The sequence below is a fragment of the Engraulis encrasicolus genome, chromosome 19 (genome assembly GCF_034702125.1).
Source record: "Engraulis encrasicolus isolate BLACKSEA-1 chromosome 19, IST_EnEncr_1.0, whole genome shotgun sequence".
NCBI lineage: Eukaryota > Metazoa > Chordata > Actinopteri > Clupeiformes > Engraulidae > Engraulis > Engraulis encrasicolus.
The window spans coordinates 22,074,814-22,090,651 of NC_085875.1; the positions used below are offsets into that span (position 1 = coordinate 22,074,814).

At 43.2% G+C, this 15,838-nt stretch overlaps 1 protein-coding gene across 6 annotated transcripts in view; it reads right to left on the bottom strand.

The window, feature by feature from the left end:
- Positions 1–1,399: 1,399 nt before the first annotated feature.
- Positions 1,400–15,838, bottom strand: part of qkia (QKI, KH domain containing, RNA binding a) — a 136,163-nt gene continuing 121,724 nt past the window's right edge. For 2 of the 6 annotated variants that reach the window (XM_063183826.1, XM_063183824.1), the window contains exons 6-9: positions 15,600–15,838; positions 10,894–10,968; positions 10,164–10,206; positions 1,400–8,260 (exon numbers count right to left, since the gene is read on the bottom strand). The exon at positions 15,600–15,838 is cut by the window's right edge. In XM_063183826.1, coding sequence (XP_063039896.1) covers positions 10,187–10,206; positions 10,894–10,968; positions 15,600–15,838 — 334 coding nt within the window. In that variant the 3' untranslated portion in view covers positions 1,400–8,260; positions 10,164–10,186. The remainder of the gene's footprint in view (positions 8,261–10,163; positions 10,207–10,893; positions 10,969–15,599) is intronic. The other 4 variants (XM_063183830.1, XM_063183827.1, XM_063183825.1 and 1 more) reach the window with 3 other exon arrangements.

Below are 15,838 nucleotides of genomic sequence, written 5' to 3' on the forward strand. Positions count from 1 at the left end.
ACCCTCGCCTCGCCTCGCCAATGCGGCGGCGGCTGCAGCGCAGTGTAACCGACCTTCAATACACGGGAGCGAGCCGAGCGAGATACAACGGATGACTTCTGTGCACTCTGCCACTAATGGAAAACAAAACTTTCAGACTCTGCCTGTCCATAGTTATTCCACTTCAATATATATAGTCGAGCCAGACTCGTCCAAGAGTCATATTAATGTCAACATCCTTTAGAGTGAAACAAATTAGGCTCCATATTGGATAGAGGACATGATGCATTGCCCCATCAGGTACTGTAGGAGTGGGCAGCTGGATATGGACGTGTGTGTGTACGGGTGTGTGTGTATGTGTGTAGTAGTAGTAGATTTTATTGGCGCTTTTCCCGTTCAGTGATATATGCTGAAGTATTAGGGTATGTTTTCAATTTAAAGCTGAATGCTACGTACCTTCGGTGTATGTCCCAGCATTCGGAGTGTGCGATACGCAGGGATAGACCCAAGGAGACCACATCAGAACAGCCCAGGTAGGCACAGCACTCACACCCCACTTACAAATATTGGACTTTATTGCACACATGACAATTTCTTTTTTTTTCTTTTCTTATTTTCCTCTTCATTTTGTATTCATGTAGACAATATTATGACCATGAGATGCTTACTTATCTAGGCTTGTTTTTTTATATTAAACAAGATCAAAACAACAAAACAACAAGAGAAATCATACTACATATCCACTTAACACAGACACACGCACACCAAAAAACAAAAGTTTCAGATATAGTGCACCCTAATCTCAAAGGCAAAGAAGTTGACAAACGATCCTCATTTTCCTCTGCAGTGCTCTGGTACAGAGATGCACCAAGGAACAAAAAAAATGGAACAAAGGAAAAAAGAAGTTAAACAAACAAAACACACACACACATACACACACACAAATAAAATGCAACCCCCAAGGGAGATTTGAAACATCTTAAGTTTTGGTAGTAAGGTTTTTTTTTCCTCTTTAACCCTCTGAGTCCTGCAGCAAAGACTGCCCTGACTATTAGCGCTGGCTAGTTCCTATTAGCAGCCCAGTGAGGAATGTATGTTGATAGGCTTGGCAGGGCTAGATGTCTTGAGGTGGAGGCTTTTTTTTGCGTGACCCTTTATCCACAAAAAGGCACTTTATTTTATATCTCGTATTTCCAGGACATTTTTTAGGCACTTCATGGTCCAATCAAACAGTTACGTAGATATAAAACTCAAAAGTAGGATTTAACTGTGAGGATTTCACTGCATTACATCTGCGGCAGTGCACAAGATATTTATTTTTTCCCCTTCAACATTTTTTGGTCGAAATGTTCCAGTTATGTAAAAAGAAAATAGCAACAGCAATGAGTCATTATGTCTACAGTGTGCCAATTTTTTGTAGTGCATTTCAAAAACAGCTTGGGGACTGGTGAGGGAACCTTCTGTAGGCACTTTTGTGACAAAATAAAAGTACAATATACAACTCTGAGGTCTTGTGGGAAAGGCACTTGTGACTTGCATTTTCTTGGCAGTGCGTTTTTGACACAGTGTCTCTGCTGACACCGTTCCAACAGTTTATAAAAAGCAGGATACACAACCATGCAAACAAAGCTAGCACCTCTCTCAAACAGTCCTATAAAAACACGCCTTCAAAAATAGGGCTTGGAGGGTAAAAAAAAGGTAGGTCATAGACTGCCCTTCCTACTCCTTAAAGAAATGTATATATCTCACAGAGAGGAGAACAGTGAGTTTCTTTAGTTTTTCTTTTTTTGGTCGTGTTTTCACAAATGGAGCGCATCTGACAACTCAGGGGGTTAAAGTGTAATAAAAAACAGATTAATATAGTTAATTTTTGTTGTTGTTGGTGTGTCAGTTGCATTACACTTTTTAATTAGTGCAGAGAAGAAGCTGAAAATGCAAAAGGAGGGGGAGGAGAAAAAAAAACGAAGACAAAAACCCAAGTGGACAAAACTGGAAGATTAGTATACATTAGGTGTGCCGGTGCATAGACAGCCATAGAAATAAAGAAGCTCAAAAAACAAAAACCCATGAGAGATAATACAAATGTTCCCAAAAAATGTTCTCCTGAAGGGCAACAGTAGGCATCCATACAGTGCTATACAGAAGAATACTGCGAAGCAGATTTTTTTGAGCTGGGGCCTATACTAAGAAGCTGGTTCAGGAGTAAAGCAGGTTAAGTTAAGAGATGAATCATGAGCCTTCTATTAGATGATTTTCCTCATAACTTAAACCTGGTTTACTCCTGAACCAGCTTCTTAGCACAGGCCCCAGGACTCGGACCAAGTATACGTCTATCCCTTTTAGCATCCCAAACGCATGCTACAAGTGGTAACTAACATATGGAGGAGCACTTAGCTTTTAACTGCTGTCCATCCTCGAACTCAAGTACAAAAATAATGTAATTTTATGGCAGGCTGGCTGAGTTAACAAACTATAAACTCGCTATAGAAACATATAGAACACACAATAACAATACAATAACACTGGCATTCTTTCTAGAGCCCCGCAAGAGCTGGTATGTGTTTATGCATATATATGTATATTTACATATTCATATTTATAGGTATATAAAAATATGTATTCATCTACGTCCCTCTCTCTTCTGGGCCATGGTGGGTGTATTAAGCTTCTAAATCTGACAGATGCTTGTGGATTTGAAGCGCCAGGACCTGGCATTGAAAAGCAGTGCATCCGCCCGCCCCCCACCCCCACCTAGGCAGATAAAAGCCAACAGAGACCCCCACCTCTCCTTGTCTTTTCTTTTCTTTTGTTTTTTAACGTTTTTTTTATTTATTTATTTTTAAGAAGAAGTAGCACTCAGATTCTCTGATAGCACAACGGAACGCCCCCAATCCCTCCCTTGAAACACACATACGCACGCGCACATACACGTTTACGCACACACACACACACACACGCACGCACGCACGCCACACGCACGCACACAAACACTCACCAGGAGCACCGCGCGGAGGTGTGTGATGCGCAGCAAGACAGACATGACAGCAGTGCCGGAACCTCAGACTGAGGAGTGGAACTAGCAACACAGGAGAGTGCGAGTGTGTGTGTGTGTGTGTGTGTGAGTGTGCGCGTGCGTGACGGGGAGCGTGAGTTCTGTTCCAGTGAGACTGTGTTGAGTTTTTTTTTTTTTCAATCATGATTTACATTTATATGTTATGCATTGCATTATGAGTGTATGGGTGTTAGTGTGTATGTGTGTGTGTGCGGGTATGTGAATGAGTGTTATGTTTTTTTTTGATGTGCGTGTTTGTTAGAGAACTGCATTTAGTGACGTAATTTGTGAAGGTGGTGGTCAGTTTTAATTGTGTTAGTCCGTGAACCAGACCAAGGTAGTACATTCAATACACTGGTTAAAAAACACAAGACAAAAAAATAAACATTTCAGCAAAAGTTAGTAAAATTCTTACTAAGAATGTTTTATTAAAATAAATGCCAAGGGGTTAATAAGAAAAAAATAATGCATACACCATGAAAACTAAATGCAAGCATGTAAAAATACTTATGACAAGGAAAACTAATCAAGTAGCTAATGAGTTAAACAAGCTAGGAATTGGCAAGAAAAAACAAACCAAACAAAACAAAGTTACTCTAGGAAAGGCAACACTCCCAGAGAGAGTCAGATTCAAGAGATGGGGAGAATATAGGAGGAGGAGGAGGAGGAGAGGAGAGGAGAGGAGAGGAAGGGGGGATTTGGGGGACAGAGGAAGAAGGGACAGGGGAAAAGGGGACAGGTGGGGGGGCATTTTTTAAAAAACAAGTTGTAGTGGGCTTCATCCAAAAAAAGAGGAGTCCGAAAAAAATGATTTATAATATACATATAAAATGAAGTTAGAAAAATACATTAGAAACCTGTAACAATGGTTGTAAATTACATTATCATACATGTAATAGGCAGGCCGAGAGGATTACTGAAGTTCTCTACACATTTTCATGGACTAACCCAACCTTGTACAAGGACACAGCATGTTAGAACATTGCAGAGGGGAAAAAAAAATCTTGTAATACTGTCATGATCTGAGTTGTCTTCTCAAACTCCTTTCTCGTATTGCATTTCTTTGTTTTCATATATATATATTTTATATTCATAATTTTTAATATTCTTTTTTTCTCAATAGAACACCTAACACTGAGCAACAGATGCATTGACCTTTGTGTGTGTAACAGCATGTAAAAAGATCGAATGATCAGGGGATAGAGAGAGACAGAGAAAGAAGAGAGAGAGAGAGAGAGAGAGAAAGAAAGAAAGAAAGAGAAGAAGCAAAGCCAGCACAGAAGCGGCTGCCAGGGGTGAGCACAGGGTTCAGTTCTAGTCTCCCCCGTCTACCCATAAATCCCCTGGTTGTTCCAGCTACTGAGAAGCGCCAAGGGCCGTGAGGGAGTTTGATTCCTTTAGCTACAATAGTGGCATTATAAAGGGGGGAAAAAACGGGGGAGGGCACACTTGCTCTGACAAAATTTGGCACTGCTTTTTTTTTATATATATAAAAATGGGCTTAAAACATGGATGTAAAAATCTGCTATATCACCATATTGACATCATATAGAATTCATTCTTACTAATCAATGGGCTAAATATCTTGAGTAGGATTAGCATTGACCGTGGGTGAGGAGAACTCATGTTAGCGCATGTGTAACAGACCTAGAGTAAAATCATAATTACTACTAGCTAGCATGCTAGCGTAAGCAAAAGCGTTTGATTTTTTTGTTGTTTAAAAAGAATAAAGATTCATGTCCTCAGTGTTTGAAACAACCAGGTTTATCCAGTCTTTTACCCATAACTGCCAAGATCCTCAACCCATCTCCTAAAGATGACTGATTTTCTCCTAACCCACCCACACTATCCCACCCCACTTTTATTGAAACCTCCACCTGGCAGCCTTCTGCAATGCTATTGGCAGTTTGATCTCGACATAGTCACAGTAAGCAGATATACAGACAACGAGGCTTCGTCATCTAAATCCAAATGGAAAAAAAATCAAAACAATAAAAAACCAACACATCACATCTCCCTACATATTGTTCAAATGGCTGAAAGAGGGATTCAAAAAGTAACAGAAGGGAAGAGAGAAAAACAGCTCAAACTTGGGAAGACAAACCATGGCACATAGTCAGCTGGTCAAATGACAGCTCATCTGTTTGCATAGAATAAAACTCGTAGACGGTCAGGGCTGACACACACACACACACACACTTTCACACTGACACACACACACACACACACACACACACACACACACACACACACACACACACACACACACACACACACACACACACACACACACACACACACACGTTTCTCTCTCTGAGCCTTTCCTAGTTGGTGCTGGAAATTACCCAACAGAACAGTAACACTTGGGGGGAGAAAAAAAGGAAAAACCATCCTTAGTAAGGCACTTTGTCTCTCGAGTTTCGTCCTCGGCATACATCCCTCTCTCTTTCCCTCCTCTCATTTCTTCCTCTTCTCCTCATCCCCTCCCAAAATCTGATTCACAGAACATTCCCAGATTTGACTATTTTGGTCGTTTATTTACTTAGCCAAAACTTATCCAGAGATACAAAGCATCTTCCACCCCCATCATTCCAAATACTAGATTTTTTTCTTTCTTTTTTTTTTAATATAGATTTTTTTTTAGTGTAACTGCAAGTTAAGTATAAAAAGCTAAAATTGCCAAAAATATATTTTTTCTTCTCCAGCACCCTGTAAAAGTATCTAATGTTTGTCTTCTTCTCTGTATTTTTCATAAGTAATGACATATCTACATTTGTATATATTTATACTTATAGAACAGGTATGTATAAAGCAATCGGAACAGGCAGGCATGGCTTTCGCATCCTATATATATATTTTTGTTCTTGAGTTGAAAGTAAGATGGGTGGGTGGGCTCAGTAGCTTCTGTACCAGCGTGTGGGGGCTGTGGCAGACACATTATGGATGGGCTCCCTCGGGACACATGGGGTGATGCATGCTGGGATGGATGGGGTGGGGTGGGGGGTGGTGGGGCTAGTGTATTCCTCCACAGTGAGAAAAAGAGAGTAGTAGTGGGTGGGCGCGGTAGGGGTAGAGAGAGATGGGAGGGTGGGGGCGGTAGGGGTAGCGAGAGATGGGAGAGTGGGGAAATACTTGGAAACATCTTGAGGAAACCAATGAGGCTTCTCCTCCACAAACTGAGTTCTGAGTTTTTCTTTCTTTCTTTTTTGTTGTTGCTGCATGATGAGGCAACAAAATTATGAGAAACTCACTTTGTGATCATTTGGCAAACAAGAGTATGGCAAGGGGGCTGGGACAGACACAACATGGGATGAGCAGAAAAAAAGATGAAGAGAAATGAGGTGGGAGAGGTAGGGGGGTGGGTGAGAGAGAAGGGGATTGGGGAAGCGGATAAAATCTAAAAAGTTTATGTACAAAACTTCACTTGTCGGGCGCTCCCTCCCTCCCAAAACCTCTCCCCACCCCCACCCCCACCCCCACCCAGGCCTCGACTGGCAGACCAGCAGTCCTGCTTAGTGTTTCATAACCTAAACTCACCTTCATTTAGTATGGGACTGACTGTCAAGAAGTGGCACGAGTACGACCTCCCGTCAAACCAATCTCTACACCCCTTGGGATTAGATGAACATCTAAGTAATATATATTTTATATATATATATGTATAAGTATTTATGTATTACATTTATCAACTGGAAACCCTTTGGCTATATATGCACACAATACTTTTGTTCCTCCTTTTAGCTAGTTAGGCTCGCGGATGTTTTTTTTTTTTTCTATATTTTTTTCTTTCAAATAATAACAATAAAAAACAAAATAATGTAGTTAAATCAGGCACTGAGTCTGGGTCTGATGTTAGGAGGAGGAGCTATAGGCTACAGTATCTACTGTGTCATGCACGGGTCAATAAAAAACCTCCTGCCTCGCTCGCTCGCTCGCTCACTCACACGCTTGCTTTAAAAATGGCTGTATGCAAATCTCAACACTGGCTTCTCCCCCTCCATACAAACCCCTCCCCCACCCACTTCATACTTCCTCTTCCTGCCCCTCCCTCCTGCACTGCCTGCCTGTCATTAGTCAGTAGGAACGGGGGGGAGGTAACAAATACAAAATGCTCACACACACACACACAAAAAAAAAAAGCAAAACATGTAACACCATGAGCAAATGACATGGAAGGAAATAAAATACGGAATTAAGTAAAACAAAAAATGTAACAGAAAACACGTGAGAAGCATTTTTTTTTTGCAGTCCATCAATATAGCCATGCTTTCAGAGATCAGAGCAAAAAGAAAACAAAAACGAAAGACATAAAAAGACTGTTCATAGGCACACCCAGAATGTGTCTGCACACATCCTTACTATCGTCAGGAGGGGATAGAAACAACACTGAGTAGAATTTTAAAATTACAGGACGAGTGAAAAAAAAAAGAGAAAAGAAAACAGATTTGGCGTGAGTTGAGTTCTTTCCTTCTTTTTCTTTCATGATTTGAGCTATGGTATGTGTGTGGAGGGGAGTAAGTTCTATGTATTTCACATTGAAATCAGTTTATTATAACCCCTCCCCCAGTTTGTTTAACCAATTAGGTGGTGGGTGAGTACACCAATCAGAGAGCAAAGATGTAACAGTTTTTTTGTGGGGGTGTGATTAATCGAACTGTCCCATATATATGACCCAATGGGGGACGGGCTGCTTTACTTATTGCTTTTTAAATTCAGTGCAGATTTTTTGGGGGGACTGAGCATGCGTCCACCCAATGGTCAACAATCTCCAAAAGAAAAAGAAAGAACCCCGCATTGGAACGGGAAAAATAAAAAAGTGATTAAAAAAAACAACCAAACAAGAAAAGACCAGAAAAGTCCAACAAAATCAAATGACACAACCATTAGAGAGCTGGGTTGTGTAGTGTCGTATGTTCGTTTGATTCGTTTGCAGTTATGTGTTTTTTGTTGAAAGTTGTGAGTGAGTAATGTTGTAATAATGTGTTTCATTGTATATTAAAAAAAATGAAATAAAAAATGTGAAAGTAAAAACAGAAACAGAAACCATGTTAGGGTAACTTCATGGGCAGGCCAGGCCTTTCCCCTCCCAGCATCCGAGAGGCTAGCAACAAAGGCATTTACCAGTTAACGCATCAGCAGGCAGGCTTGGGGCGGGGCTTGGGGCAGGGCGGCTCGTCATTGGGTGAAGAGTTCAGAGGTCAGAGGTCATGTGTTAGTTGCCGGTGGCGGCTAGGTGGTTAGGAACAAAAAACAAACGTAAAAAAAACAAACAAAAACAAAACAAAAAGGAAAAAAAGAATAGAAAGGATATTAGTTTCAGCAGAAAGAGACTGGAATGACATCATTTTAACAGTAAAATGAATGCAATCTCTCACCCACCCTCCCCCTCCCATTCAACCCCCACCCGCCCCATGGTTTAATTCTGTACCCCCCACGGCAAGAGACCCCCACCCTGGCTGAATCTGGTTAAGAAATCATGACATGCTTGGTTTGGGTATAACGTCATGATCAGGCCTACCGAGCCCCAGTCTGACACTAGACGTTATTAACGGCGTTCGTTAAGAGAAGCGCTAACGAGCCCCCCTAGCCCAACAAACAAGAAGCCGTGAAGATGAGACATACAGGAAACGCTAAATGAAGCAAAAACCACAACAGAAAACAAACTAAAAAAATGTAACAAACAAACATAAAAAAATCGATTAATGGTGTTTAGTGTCTCGAGTTGAAAATGCAAGTTATGGACAGTGTAATTAGTCGTAAAAAAAGGGCGGGGACTTAAACTGAAACTCAATTAAGAAAGAAATAGATGAAATCACTTCTGAGTTCAGTTCTGTTTCTTTTATTTTCCACGAGTATGTACAGGATCCATAAATACAGTTCCTATAAAAAAATGTCCACGTGTACAAAAAATGACAGTACCTCCTCAGTACAACTGAAATGCGTAACAAAATAATTTCCCAATAAGCTGAAGAATATGTATGCGTCTCCATACCTTCACAGACAAAAAAAAGATGTAAACTACGCTTCAGTGTGGAATTAACATTTATATATATTAAAAAAAGGGACAAGACAGACTCAACGAGGACAATGCGGACACCAAGGTATGCAGGAAAAAATGAAATCATAGAAAAATAATGATTAACAGTATTAAAAAAATAAAATTTATGGTCTAGAATGTTTTGCATTTCATAGTGTGTTCAGTCAGGAGGGCTGGAGTCTGACAGCTAGACATAGGAGCTGAGAGGAGACTCACACAGCTCCCATAGTGTGGTGCCTACAGCACGGCGCGTAAAGTGACTAGGTCACCGAGCAGAGGTGGACACTCAGGCTTCAGAGAGTAAACAAAAAAGTCATGTGATTTGCTGCGCTGATGATATAAAATGTAAATGTTAACATTTATAACGGTCAGTCCTCTCTCCAATTACTAACAATGGCCGGCGTCAGCTATACTTTTGGAATAAGATTATATAATCCCAACCAAGAACTAGATAAAATACCCTAATCCTAACCTAGAATTACATATTTCATGTCTAGGCATGTTTGTCCTCTCACAAACATTGCCAAGCCTGAGATCAGGCACCGATCCTTATTCATTATGGCAGCTCATCCTAATTCCTTCCCATAACGCTTTTAGCCAGGTAGATGCCATAATCAAGTTACCCAGGTAGACGGGATAAAGTATTTATATAACCTGCTTTGAAGACCACAGGCAAAACAATTAAAATATAATTATAGATACACAGCAGACTTCTACTTCCCTGTAAGCCCATTGGTCCAACCTCTGATCACATGACCCATGGATACTGATATCGATACAGCCCTTGGCTGAGAGTAGGCCTGTGGTATTGCTCACGGGTGGGGTGGGGGTGGGGGGGTTAACTAACCCAGGGCTGCGTTTGATAGATAGGTAACCCCTCCCTTATACAGGTACATAGGTGCAGCCATTTTATCATTACTGAGTACGGCACATTTACTTCTCAATGAGTAACTGTATTTGTAAACATAAGGCATACCACAGCAGATACGGGTAGAGACATAGCTTTTGTGTGTATTTGTGTGTATGTGTGTGTGTGTGTGTGTGTGTCTTTGTTTTTGCTACATTGTTAGGACTAGAAACTGTAAAGCTACTAACCATATTAGGACCTGATGACAAAGTTAGGACCAACACCATGGCCCTGAGAAAGAAAAGCTGCTATAAATATGTTGTTTTGTTGTTGATGAAAAAACTAACAAACTAAACAAAAACATTTTTTACTGACAGGCTAGGTTTAGGGAATGTCTTGGATAGGGCACAGTTTGAAATAAAGTAAATGCATTGCAGTCAATGTAAGGTCCTAACAATGTAGCAAAGACATTGTGTGTGTGTGTGTGTGTGTGTGTGTGTGTGTGTGTGTGTGTGTGTGTTGAAGTGCTCCTCTCTACATCTCATAAGATGAAAGAGCTTGTTTAACAGTCTATTTGCTTGTCTATGTGTGTGGTGTACAGTATACATGTACAATCCCTTACATGCATCAAAAATATTACACGTGCTACTGCACATTACTCTGTGTGTGTGTGTGTGTGTGTGTGTGTGTGTGTGTGTGTGTGTGTGTGTGTGTAAAGGCTTAGCATCAGTGAGTTTGACTCTCATTAAGCCAACAGCAGTAACAATACGGCCCGGATTTCACAGCCAGATCTGGGGGGGATTGGAATCAAAACGAGAACGAGAGTCTAAAACAACGGGGCTCCCGATCTGCTTCTGTTCCCCCAAAAAAAAAATCCACCCCAGACTCTGGCTGTGACCCTGCTCGGGCTCAAATAAACGCAACATCAGGACAAAACATCAAGAACAAGAACAGTCTTAAAGGGTCTGTCCAACTAACCTCTGTCAGCGGTCACAATCCTTTGGTAAGGATGGACTCGCTGGTCATGTCGTCTCACTTTAGAGGCCATTGCACCTAGATCACGACAGATCGCCACACGGTTAGACACTGCTCACACACTCTCGGGAGGGAAAAAAGCTTCAGTTTTCCTTTTTCAGTTTTGCTTGTTTTCATATTTCTTCACAGTATAGAAATAATCATAAAAAACCACACACATTTACACTGAACGTATTTAACACGGCACAATCTGGACAGTTTCATCTATACACATTTATATATATTTATATATAGAACATCTATAGTCATGTACATTATAATAACATTACTAACACATATTGACATCGTATAGACAGTGAATAGAAAAAAATGGCTCTGAAAAAAATATAACATTTCTTTTTTGTCATAAAAATCTTTTTTTTTCTTTGTTTTCTTTTTTTATATAAATTGTATAACTTAAGAGGTTATAAAATTCCACAGTACTTCAGAGGCACACAGAGAGAGGCTTGTGAAGTGACAGGGTTGGACAGGGCTGGGAGACACTCTTGCTCTGCTTGCTACAGTACTACAGTAGTGTGTGTGTGTGTGTGTGTGTGTGTGTGTGTGTGTGTGTGTGTGTGTGTGTGTGTGTGTGTGTGTGTGTGTGTGTGTGTGTGTGTGTGTGTGTGTGTGTGTGTGTGTGTGTGTGTGTGTGTGATGCAACAAAGCGAGAACAGCTTGGAGACACTCATCACTGGTTGGTACGCATTAGCTTCGGTAGTCTCTGTGTATGTGTGAGTGCGCGCGTGTGTGTGTGTGTATCATTTTAGACCTTGACCTAAGAGGACTTGGGAGTAGACTGGGGAGAGACTGACGTCAGTGTTATGGGGCAGCGGTTTGAGGAAAAGTAAAATATTTAATAAGCTGTGGACATGTGACCGCCAACACTTCTAAAATGGCCAACGGTCACATATAAAGCAGTCATGGGCTGTCCGTGTGTGTGTATGTGTGTATGTGTGTGTGTGTGTGTGTGTGTGTGTATGTGTGTGCCAAAGAGATTTTAAAACACTCCAAGCCGTGTGTGTTGCTGCGTGTGTTGCTGCGTGCGTGCGTGTGCGTGTGCGTCTAGGGGGAGACAGAGAGTGAGTGTTATCTTCAAAGTTTTCTTGGACTGGAAATGGGCTCAGATTTTTTTTAAGAGCTTGTTACCATGGCCACCAACCCTGGTGTGTGTGTGTGTGTGTGTGTGTGTGTGTGTGTGTGTGTGTGTGTGTGTGTGTGTGTGTGTGTGTGTGTGTGTGCGTGCGTGCGTGCGTGCGTGCGCGTGTCATAAAGGGGCATGAAAAGAAAGATGCGATGCATCTGTCAAACTTAATCGTAGTTGCCTAAATGTGAGAAGTATATTTCTGTACTTCTGACAGATATCCCCCCCTCCTCCCCTCTTCCCGCCCCCCTCTTTCCCCCGTTTTACTCCTGCTGTCGGCCTTGTTGTGTTGTGTAAGACTCTCAAACGGTTACATCAGATTTCTAACTGCAGGCTCTGAGTGACTCTCTCTGTGTGTGTGTGTGTGTGTGTGTGTGTGTGTGTGTGTGTGTGTGTGTGTGTGTGTGTGTGTGTGTGTGTGTGTGTGGTGAGAATGTGTCAGTGAGTGCAAATGTAAATTTCTTTCTGTACGCAACTGTGAGTGTGTGTGTGTAGTTATGAACGTGCTAATGTAAGTGCCCATTATAGGATGCATAACAATGCACATAAGTGGAACAGTATGCCCATTATTGCCAGTGTGTGTGTGTGTGTGTGTGTGTGTGTGTGTGTGTGTGTGTGTGTGTGTGTGTGTGTGTGTGTGTGTGTGTGTGTGTGTGTGTTGATTCTCTTTGCATATTAGCGTGTGTGTAACTGTGTGTGTGCGTGCCTGGCAGGGGATATGGTGTGACTGGTGACAGGCTTCGCTGGTGGCTGCCCCCCCAGCCCCCCCCGCCCACGCTCTGCTCCACTCACTGCCACAGATGTCCAGGACATTCCAGACTGCCTGGCCTAGTGTGTGTGTGTGAGTGAGTGAGTGAGTGTGTACGCGTGTGTGTTTTTGTGTGTGTGGGGGTGTGTGTGCGCGCGCGTCTGTTTTTGTGTGTGTGTGTGTGTGTGTGTGTACAGCCTGAAGACATGGTGATACGGAGAGATCAATACGCTCAGTAAATGAGTATTACAGCATGTTGGTGTTCTCATGCTCTCTCTCTCTGTCTCTGTCTCTGTCTCTCTCTCTCTCTCTCTCTCTCTCTCTCTCTCTCTCTCTCTCTCTCTCTCTCTCTCTCTCTCTCTCTCTCTCTCTCTCTCTCTCTCTCTCTCTCTCTCTCTCTCTCTCTCTCTCTCTCTCTCTCTCTCTCTCTCTCTCCTCTCTCTCTCTCTCTCTCTCTCTCTCTCTCTCTCTCTCTCTCTCATCCCGCCACTGAGGAGAGTGTGTTGCCTGGCGATGACGTGTTCCAGTGGTTAGCGAAGGCACATCACCGAGGCAGGAAGAGCAGGCTTTCCCATCTCCCTCCCTCTGACACACACACGCACGCACGCACATGTGCGCGTGCGTGCACACACACACACACACACACACACACACACACACACACACACACACGCGCACATGTACACACACACACACATGCACGCATGCATGCACATTAGAAAGTAGGGCTATTAGAATGCAGTGGTCTTTGGACGTCTACTGCATGGTGGACAAGAGAACCTAATGGGCCTGAATGTGGGTTGTGTGTGTGTGTGTGTTCGGCAGGGTGAAGCTAGATAGGGAGAGAGGCAGAGAAACTCTGTGTGTGTGTGTGTGTGTGTGTGTGTGTGTGTGTGTGTGTGTGTGTGTGTGTGTGTGTGTGTGTGTGTGTGCCGGGGGTGGGTGTGTTAGGCAGGGTGAAGCTAGATAGGGAGAGAGGCAGAGAAACTCTGTGTGCGTGTGTGTGTGTGTGTGGAGAAACAGTGGAAGAATTTAATGAAGAAGCCCATCAGGGGAGAAGCCACTGCCGCTTGTGCAGCCACACACACACACACACCCGTCACAGCCTACAGCCTGGCACACACACAGCGCACACAGAAGGGGGGGAAGAGCGAGAGAGAGAGAGAGAGAGAGAGAGAGAGAGAGAGAGAGAGAGAGAGAGAGAGAGAGAGAGAGAGAGAGAGAGAGAGAGAGAGAGAGCGAGAGCGAGAGAGCGAGAGAGAGAGAGATGAGCGGATGGGCTGGGAAAGAAAAGAAAGTGGGAGGAAAGTGGAATTGAGGGAGAGAAAAAAAGAACAAGCCGTGCTAAAGGGAAGAAAGAATAGAAGCGAGGGAGAAAGAGAAAGACAGATGGAAGCATGGAGAGAAACAGAAAAGAGAGAGAATGAGGCAATGCAGAAGGAAAAACGAACAGAAGAGGGCTCAGAAGGACAGAGGAAGTGTGGATGGGAGAAAGAAAGAAAGAAAGAAAGAAAGAAAGAAAGAAAGAAAGAAAGAAAGAAAAATAAAGAAAAATAAAGGAAAGAAGGAAGAGCAAAAGAAGCAGACAGACAGAGAAATGATGTCAGAAGTGAAGAGAACTCCGAAGGGACTGCACAGGCAGACAAGAGAAGCCTCAGGCCAGACACACACACACACACACACACACACACACACACACACACACACACACACACACACACACACACACACACACACACACACACACACACACACACACACACACACACACACACACACACACACACACACACACACACACAACTATGTGAACTCAGCTAGTGTACTGCTTGTGTGTGTGTGTGAGCGCGCCTTACGTCCTTACGTCTAACAGCTTTCATATTCACTGTTTTGAATTAAGAGGAAAAACAGAAATATGTACTCCCTTTATCAAAACACTGCATCATACGACTAATCCAATATAGTTACTGAGAAACATTCAGCAATTTGTGTTCTGAGGTTTGTGTTCCCATGTCTTTTCAGTCCTCGTTTTTTTATGTTCCCTGACAAAGCTCTTGTTCTTGTAGTATGGGAGTCTTACACAAGTGTAACCATTCTAGTTCTCCCTGGCTAGGTTCCCTAAATGTGATGATGCAAGGGGGAACTTTTTGAGCAATATGTCTGGGAAACGACGCAACAATATGTTGCTTGGACTGTTAAGCACAATATTACTTTTAGAGAACTTTAATAAGCAGCAAAAAACATTTGTGATTCTTGGCTCAATTTTTTTGATGGAATAATTGTGATGTTACCTGGCAAAATAGCTCAAAAAGCTGACCTGTGTGTAATCACAGTACTAACAGTTCCTAATATGTCTAAAAGTTCTAGGTCTTGTGATATGTGATTCTTAAACAGTATAACGGTTCTAGTATTCCCTGGGGTCTGGGTTCATAAAAGCAGTCAAGTGTCTCCCGTTATGGCCTTTTTGGAGGGCCGACCTCCAAAGCACCCATCCATGCGCCCGTCTTAAATCACACCCCTCTCTCTCGTGTGTTTGTACCCGTTCCAGTCCCAACACCCCACCCCACCCCACCCCCCCACCCAAAAAATCCTCCAAAATTTCCCACCATCTCACATCACTCATCCCAGCCTTTTAGCAATCTGCCCCACCTATCCCAATAATTTGTCCACCCAACCACCCCAATATCCCTTTTTAACCCCAAAATCCCCCACATCTCCCGCCCCATATCCCCCGTGTTTGATGCCGTCCTCAGCTGGACAGCAGGGTGGTGTATTTACCTTTGAGGGCCTCTTGCTGGGCCCCGACCTGGGCGGCGTGGGCGTGCGCGTGGGCGTGTGCGTGTGTGTGTGCGTCCAGCAGCCCCGCCCCTCCGGCCGCTGCGGCGTACAGGAGGCCGGCCGTCGCCGCGTCCTGCTGCTGTTGCTGTGGCGACACGGAGGGGAAGGCCCCGCCCATGCCCGCCGCGCTCATGCCCGCCGCCGCACCCATACCCATGCCAACGCCCAGCCCCCACGGC